Here is an 8,379-nt window from a genome sequence, read left to right as displayed (position 1 = left end):
AGTAGAGACGGGGTTTCACCGTGTTAGCCAGGATGGTCTCGATCTCCTGACCTCGTGATCCGCCCGTCTCGGCCTCCCAAAGTGCTAGGATTACAGGCTTGAGCCACCGCGCCCGGCCTACTTTGCCTTCATTTCTAATTCTTAATATATCATCGTACAGAAAACATTTTATTTGCTATATTTATAGAACTTTTTCTATGCTTATTTTTTATTTAAGCAAATAAAACCTTTAAACATTTATTCCAAAACCACAAAAATAAAGTTACCTTTATGTATGTGGCCTCTATGGAAAAAAAATTTTTTCTCAATCCTCTATTAGTATAATAAAAAACATGCCTGGCATGATGGCTCACACCTGTAATACTAGCACTTTGGAAGGCCAAGGTGGTCAGACCGCTTGAGCCTAGGAGTTTAAAACCAGCCTGGGCAACATGGTGAAACCCCCAAAAAAATTTTTTCTCAATCCTCTATTAGTATAATAAAAAACATGCCTGGCATGATGGCTCACACCTGTAATACTAGCACTTTGGAAGGCCAAGGTGGTCAGACCGCTTGAGCCTAGGAGTTTAAAACCAGCCTGGGCAACATGGTGAAACCCCATCTTTACAAAAAAATACAAAAATCAGCCAGGCATGGTGGCACACACCTGTAGTCCCAGCTACTCAGGAGGCTAAGAGGTGGGAGAATCACTTGAGCCTGGTAGGGTGAGGCTGCAGTGAGCCATGATCACACGACTGCACTCCAGCATTGGTGACAAAGCAGGATCTCACCTCAAAAAAAAAAAAAAATAAGAAGAAACTCTCTGCTTCAGCTTCCCAAGTAGGGAATACAGGTGCATGCCACCACACCTGGCTCATTCAGATGTTTTTAATGTTTAGGCCATTATACCTTGTGGGTATGAAGTTACCTCCAATGAGATATATGCTGCATTCCTTTGCTACTTCAGAAAGCTTCTGTGTGGATTCACCAGGAATTTTCTCTGCATATTCAGGAAAATATTTCGTTCCATATGGAGAATTAAAGCATTCCTAGAAAAATATTGGCAGAGAAAAAAAAAAAAAGATCAAAACACCCATCCATTTTAAAGTTCTGCTGTAAGAGGCCATAGCTGCTGCTTCTCGCTCTGCTTTCAGTCGAAGGGTTAAAACACAGCTAATAAGAAAAACACTGACATCTCAAGGGTAAACAGCCTGTAGTCACAGGCAAGACTACAAAGCTAGCCTAGTGGGTTAGAAGAGACAAGTCACATGGGCTCTCCCAGAGTTCATTTAAAAAAAAAAAAAAATGTTGGAGGCTCAGTGCTAAAACCAACATGTTCTGGGCCTAAAAAGACTTAATTATAAAAGGAACAAAGTGTCCAAGCACTGAGTATTTCAGTTTTCCGTATGTCCCTCAATATACTAGGATTTTGGCTTCTTCATCTCAACAAAGAGGAAGATCCAAAAGCTAAAGACCTATGACCGTGTTGGCACATTCTACTTTACAAAGACCCTTGCTAAGGTCATCCTCCAGTCAAACACAAAACAATCTATGGGCTCCAAGGGACACTGCTGGACCCCAGGATACAAGAGGACAACCAGAGCTAGCAAACACTGTTCTGCTGGGTCTACAGGGCCCAGAACAGGATGGCTGCCCCCATACTGACCGGCAAAGAAACTATTTTGGCTCCTTGCGTTGCTGCCTCCCGGATAAAGCTACAAGCTCGAGTGACGTTATCCGATTTGACGGAAGAAATTTGAAGCTGGATGAGGGCCATGCGGAAAGCTGAGGACAAAGAGAAAAGAAAACAGCTGTCAGAGGCTTGAACTGCTGGATTCAGACAGAGGCATGGTTCTCAAATGGAAGGCAGTTCTGTCCCCTGGGGAACATCTGACAAAGTCTGAAGATACTTTTGATGCCACAACTGATGAGGTGTGAGTGGCATCTAATGAATAGAGACCAAGGATACTGCCAAACTTTCTACAATGCATAGGACAACCCCCTCCAGAACAAAGAATTATCCTGTCCAAAATGTCAATAGTGCTAAAGTCTATCTGGAGATGGAGCAATATGCATGGACAAAGTCCCATGCTAAGTGCAAGAATCTAGAGTGAACCAGCTTCTTACTATGCAGTGTAGGGAATGAAATGAGAATATGGCTTAAAGTAAAAAGACTGGTTTTGAATATGGTCCTGTCCCTTACTATTTGTTCTTGGACCTCTCGCCTATCTGCAATCCATATACTGAGCATGTCCCAGCACAGAAAGTGCAATTCCTTGGAAGTTGCTCACGTACTTCCCATGGGCAGCCCAGCTCGTGGGAAGGGAAGATGTCTGTCTCAGTTTCCCCACTACTGGCTGGGTCACAGCACATTGATCCCGCTGCTGGCAGAGGGAAACCCTGGCAGCCCGTGAGCTGCACACATGCCTACTCACAGGACAGGGGTCCCAGGCACCTATAACAGTCTGCACTTACCCCATAAACATTCCTGTGTCCAAGAGAACATGACATTAAACAGCAAATAACACCATGAGAGGTTGAGAGAGATACTGCAGAAGGAAAAGCGAACAGCACTTTTCCTTGCTCTCTGAACAAGGGGACTGGGTCCCACAAACGATGTAGCCAGCCCTGACAAGGTCTGTGCTCAGCCCTGGAGCAAGGAGGCTGGCGGCTCTTCCAAGCTGATTCCTTCCTGGAGGTAGTAGCTAGACATCTATTTTTCTTCTGTTTTTTAGAGTTCCCTTTTAGCTTTTATGAAAATCACTTTCCATTAGCAAATATTTTTAATTTTGAGGCAGGGTCTTATTCTGTCACCTAGGCTGGAGTGCAGTGGCACAAACATGGTTGACTGCAGCCTCGACCTCCTGGGTTCAGGCAATCCTCTTGTCTCAGCCTCTTATGTAGCTGGGACCACAGGTACGCACCACCATGCCTGGCTAATTTTTTAATTTTTTTTGTAGAGACAGGATCTCACTTTGTTGCCCAGGCTGGTCTCGAACTCCTGGGCTCAAGCAATCCTCTTGCCTCAGCCTCTCAAACTGCTGGGATTACAAGCATGAGCTACCACGCCTGGCCAGATAATAATTTTTAATATAAAATTTTCTGCCGGACACGGTGGCTCACACCTGTAATCCCAGCACTTTGGGAGGCCAAGGCAGGTGGATCACCTGAGGTCAGGAGTTTCAGACCAGACTGGCCAACATGGTGAAACTCCATCTCTACTAAAATACAAAATTAGCTGGGTGTGGTGGCAGGCACCTGTAATCCCAGCTACTCAGGAGGCTGAGGCAGGAGAATCACTTGAACCTGGGAGGTGGAGGTTGCGGTGAGCCAAGATCACACCACTGCACTCCAGCCTGGACAACAGAGTTAGACTCAGTCTCTAAAATAAATAAATAAATAAATAAATAAATAAATAAATTTCCTTGTTTGAGTTACTAGTGTTGTCTCCACGTTCTGCCTGGACCCTGATGGATACATAGTTCCTGCTCACGGTCTGGGGGGACGCCGCAGTAAAGGATCCAAAGCTCATCATAACCTCTGAAGCTCTGCAAAACTTCAGGAATTATTAGTAATGGCCTGCCCAAACTCCCCATCCCACCTCTGCTCCAGTCTGAAAATCCTACCATTTGAGAGCTATCTCTGGGTGTTTCCTGTAACAATGCAAATGTCTCCAGAAGAGGCAACAATGATAAACCTGGCCTCTGATGAAGGCCTGTTCGGCTCAGGGTTAACTAAAAGGAAAACTCAGATGTACCATTCCTCAATCTATCCTAAATATAGTGAGAAGCACTAAATTTAACCCAGAAGGCAGCCTGCTAAATAGTTACGGAATCTGAAGGGCTACAAAAGAAATTAAAACAGGAAATAACAGCTGGGGTTATTCTGGGGCAAACAGATATTTTGAGCTGGTACCAGAACAGCAGACAAATCCACTAAATGTCTCCCCTCCATTTCCCGGGGTTAAGCCATCCTCCCGCCTCAGCTTCCCAAGTAGCTGGGACTACAGGGGCGTGCCACCACGCCGGGCTAATTTTGTATTTAATTTCAGTACAGACAGGTGTCGCCATGTTGCCCAGGCTGGTCTCCAACTCGGACTCCTGAGCTCAAGCGATCCTCATGCCTCAGCCTCCCAAAGTGTTACTATTACAGGCGTGAGCCACGTGCCTGGCCATGTCTCTTATTCTGAGGGTGGGAAAGATAAAGCTCGTCATGGCTATGCTGATGGCTTCCTCTCCTACACATCTCACCCACAAGGGCGGGGTCCTCAACTAAGCCTAGGACTGCCTGTCATTCTGCAAATGACCCACTCTACAGACGTGCTGCAGCAGGGAAACCCCGCCACTGGGCGGTTCCTCATGCTAAGGACGAGACGCCAGTCACTCCATCTCATCTGTAAAGTGGAGACACAGTGACTTTTAAGGCTGCCCTAATATTCATCATAATCTAACAACGAAGGCCCAACGAAGGGGAGGAAAAAAAACAATAAAATACTGTGAGCGAAGGAACCAACAAGAAAATAAAATTTAAAGCACTGTGCCAGGTCCTTTACACATAAACTTCTATGAGGTATCATTAACATCATTTTACAGATAAAGAAACGGGGCTTGCAGGGAGAAAAGCTGCACAAAGTCACTGAACAAAGTAAGTGACACAGCAAGAAACCAAGTCAGAATCTGGAGCTGGAAAGTGAGGGGGGAAAGGAAGAACCGCCTGGGCACCTTTGTGCAGGGCGGGGCTGGAGGAGGTCAGGCAACTTGAAAACACCCAAGGGAGTCGGATCCTACCACCGCGGCCCACACCGTGGAGAAATACACGTCCATCAGCCTCTCTCAAGCAGGACGCGGCGGGTGCCGGCGCGGCCTGGGCGGCCTGGTGCTTTCGGGGCCTCGCCCGCCACCCCGGAAGCCTGGAATCCCGGGAGTGCCCCCGGCCGCCCCGCCACGCGATCCCGGACCCACGCGGACGCCCGCATCAGGGAGGGCCGCGCACGGCAGGGACGCGGGGCGAGAGGGCTGAGCCGGCCAAGCCACCGCCGGCGCCGCTCCAAAGCCTCCCCTCCGGCCCGAGCTCGAGCTGCAGCGCGCGGCCGCCCCACTTACTGGCCATGGCTCTCCCGACAAGCACCACCTGCGGCGCGGGCTGAGCTCTGGAGTCCGGGTGGACCTCGGCGACGCTACGGTGGGCGGGGCCCGCGTCAGAGGCCCCGCCCCACCCCGCCTCCCGGCCCCGGCCCCGGGTAGAGGGGTCTGCGTTCATACCAGTGCGCCTGGAAGACCAGGACGGACCAACGAGAAATGGTTAATTACCACAGTCCGGAAAAAGCATGCCTCGAAAGGCAAAGGGCAAAAGGGAACAGCCTAAGTCGAGGTAGTGTGCTGGTGAATGTTTAACAACCGAACTTTTCAGGGACGATAGCCCTGATTTGTAGCGTTTGCTGATTCTCCGCAAAAGGACTAACTTTTAGCTGGTTGAATCAACTCTGTGGCCAGGGTAACATCGTATGCTGATAGGCTTGAGCTATTTGAACAAGTCGCTGTGACGGGGATGGAATGACCCTGGTTGGTTTAGGCACACGAGACGTCTGTAGGATCTGACTACAAGGCTGCTAGACCAACGGGAAAGATGCTGAGGGTTCAGCGCGAGGCCCTCAACGAGTCAGTCCTCGAATACATTGTCATCTCTTTGCTACTATTCTTTTTTGTTTTGTTTGTTTTAGGCAGGGTCTCGCTATGTCACCCAGTCAGGAGTGCAGTGCAGCAATCTCGGCTCATTGCAGCCTCGACCTGGGCTCAAGCGATCCTCCGTCCTCAGCCTCCCAAGTGGCTGGACTACAGGCACATGCCACCGCGCCTGGCTATTTCTATTTTTTTTTTTTTTTTAAGTTTTTTACTTTTAGTAGTGATGGGGTCTTGCTGTGTTGCCCAGGCTGGTCTCAAACTCCTGAGCTCAAGACCCTACTACCTTAGCCTCCCAAAGTGCTGGGGTTTATAGGCGTGAGCCTCTGGGATTATGGGCTTGAGCCGCTGAGCCCAGCCTATTGACTCTGATTTTTGCATTTTTATTTATTAGATTGCTTTTAAATTTTCGTGTTTTGTGGTTTTGCGCCTTGTCAAACTTGTGGAACAAAATTCCAAAACTTACCACCTTTTGGAATGCCCCAGAATAGTTTATACTGAAACAGATCCTGGTTTGTAAAAGAACACTATAAAAACATTTTGGGGGCAACTAGGGAGATTTAAATATGAATGAGATATTCAATGCTTTTATGAATTATTTTGTGCGCTATATGTTGTGATTGTGCCAATGTCTTTATTCTTAGAAAATGAGGAAGTATTTAGGGATGAACTGTCAGAATGTTTGACTTGAAAATCGTCAGCAAAAAGAAAATACATAAGATAAAGCAGATATGGCAAAATGTTAATTATTAAATCTAGGAGGAGGATACAGCTTTTCATGGTACTAGATTAAAACTTTGTAGAAGTTTAAAATTTTAAGCTTTCATAACAAAAACTTGGGGGGGAAATACGTAGCAGTTATGGTCTTTCTGCAGCTTAAGAGACTATCTGGACTTGGCTTTGTAGCAGGAAGACCTTTAAAACCTTTTAATTTCTGCTATGCTCATTAACCTATGAGGTTTCAGGGTCAACCTTTGGTCACGGACAACCTGTGAAAAAAAAATTCATCTAGACTTCCAATTTTATTGGCATAACATTGTATCTAATAGTGGTCCTAAACCTGGCTGGACATGTTATTTGAAGTGCTTGTTCAAAATGCAAATTATTTCAATTTTTTAGAAATGGATTCTTACAATGTTGCTCAGGCTGGTCTCAAACTCCTGGGCTTAAGTGATCCTCCCACTTTGGCTTCCCAAAGTGCTGGCCTTATAGGCATGAGCCATGGCATCCAGGTGGAGATGCCCAGTAGGCAACTGGACCAAAGCCTCAAGCTCAGAAGATGTCTGGGCCGGAAATTGACTTAGGAGTCATCAGCAGTTTTAACTAAGAGGAAGCTCCGAATTTGGATGAGAACACACAAGAGGAGTGTAAAAGGCACATGCAGAAGAAGAAGGGACTGTGGAGCCTGGGAAGGAGCCACTAGAGAAGGACCAGGCTGAGTGCAGTGGCTCACGCCTATAATCCCAGCACTTCGGGAGGCCGAGGCAGGTGGATCACGAGTTCAGGAGTTCGAGAGCAGCCTGACCAGCATGGTGAAACCCCATCTCTACTAAAAATACAAAGATTAGCTGGGCGTGGTGGCACATGCCTGTAATCCCAGCTACTCAGTAGGCTGAGGCAGCAGAATGACTTGAACATGGGAGGCGGAGGTTGTAGTGAGCCAAGATCATGCCACTGCACTCCAGCCTGGGCGACAGAGCGAGACTCCATTTCAAAAAAAAAAAAAGAGAGAGAGAGAAGCAGGACCAGGAGAAGGCCATCAAGACCAAAAGCCTATGGGTACTGTCCCTCTGTCACATGCAGGGAAACTGCTGACTTGGGCACTATGGGTGTTCTGGGCACTAGGGGTGTTCCTAGAGAAGCAAAAGCTAAATGAAAGTGTGTTTTTTAAACCTTTCTTTAGAACTTTCTGGGCATAATGGAAAAGCTAGTCACTGGGTTCTGGTTCTGGTTCTGGCTCTGACACTGGGATGTTAATACCTAGGGCAAATCACCTCACCCTCAGGACCTTTTACTCACCTATATGTAAAAGGATTTAGAGGTAATGGAAGAAGAATCTGGCTGAAGGGTGAAGTTTGTGCAGCCCTGCCTGCCACCACTCCCCTATCCCTTCTCTGCAGCACCTCTGCCTTATCTCCATGTTCCCGTTCATCTGACATATGAAAATAGGCCAAAAAACAAAACTACTGGGCCAAATGGATCTTGAAAGCCCAGCTAAAAATCTGATGTGCCTTTTCAGTCTCTATTCTCATTTATACTCATGTCTCACAGGCTTAATGACCATTTCCAGGCTGTTACTAGTCAGATTTTAATTTTTACTCCAGAGGACCTGTTTCAACATCTCCAGCTGCCACCATCTCTATTTACATGTGTTAACATCAGTTCAAACTCAACTATGTAAAGCTAAATGTATCACCTCCAAGAGCTTCTCCACCCAGCACTTACAGGCACCACAATTTATGCCCAGTTTTCTAATTCTCCCTGCTTTCCAGCCCTCCAAGAAAATCTAAGTCACTTCAGTGACTTTCGAGTCTTTCATTCCCCACCTCTGGTAAGGGACAGGACTCTTCTTACTCTCCTGAAATGTCCCTGATTCCTCCTTTCAGTTCCCACCACCACCATCCACAGGTAGGCCTTGCTCACCTTAGGGAGACTGCTACAGGCACTTCCTAACTGGTCTCTCCTTTCCCTCAGCATTCCTCCAGCTGCCGCTTCATAGTGT

At 47.1% G+C, this 8,379-nt stretch overlaps 1 protein-coding gene across 1 annotated transcript in view; it reads right to left on the bottom strand.

Moving 5' to 3' along the window:
- The window catches only part of NIT2 (nitrilase family member 2), a 20,160-nt gene extending 14,907 nt beyond the window's left edge, over positions 1–5,253 (bottom strand). The window contains exons 1-4 of the mRNA XM_017891882.1: positions 5,082–5,253; positions 1,646–1,764; positions 881–1,028; positions 267–283 (exon numbers count right to left, since the gene is read on the bottom strand). Coding sequence (XP_017747371.1) covers positions 267–283; positions 881–1,028; positions 1,646–1,764; positions 5,082–5,238 — 441 coding nt within the window. The 5' untranslated portion in view covers positions 5,239–5,253. The remainder of the gene's footprint in view (positions 1–266; positions 284–880; positions 1,029–1,645; positions 1,765–5,081) is intronic.
- Positions 5,254–8,379: the final 3,126 nt, after the last annotated feature.

The sequence above is a fragment of the Rhinopithecus bieti genome, unplaced genomic scaffold, assembly GCF_001698545.2.
Source record: "Rhinopithecus bieti isolate Rb0 unplaced genomic scaffold, ASM169854v2 scaffold_20579, whole genome shotgun sequence".
Lineage (NCBI taxonomy): Eukaryota > Metazoa > Chordata > Mammalia > Primates > Cercopithecidae > Rhinopithecus > Rhinopithecus bieti.
The sequence above is the reverse complement of the archived record's forward strand: the minus strand, read 5'-3'. Positions and strand labels throughout refer to the sequence as shown.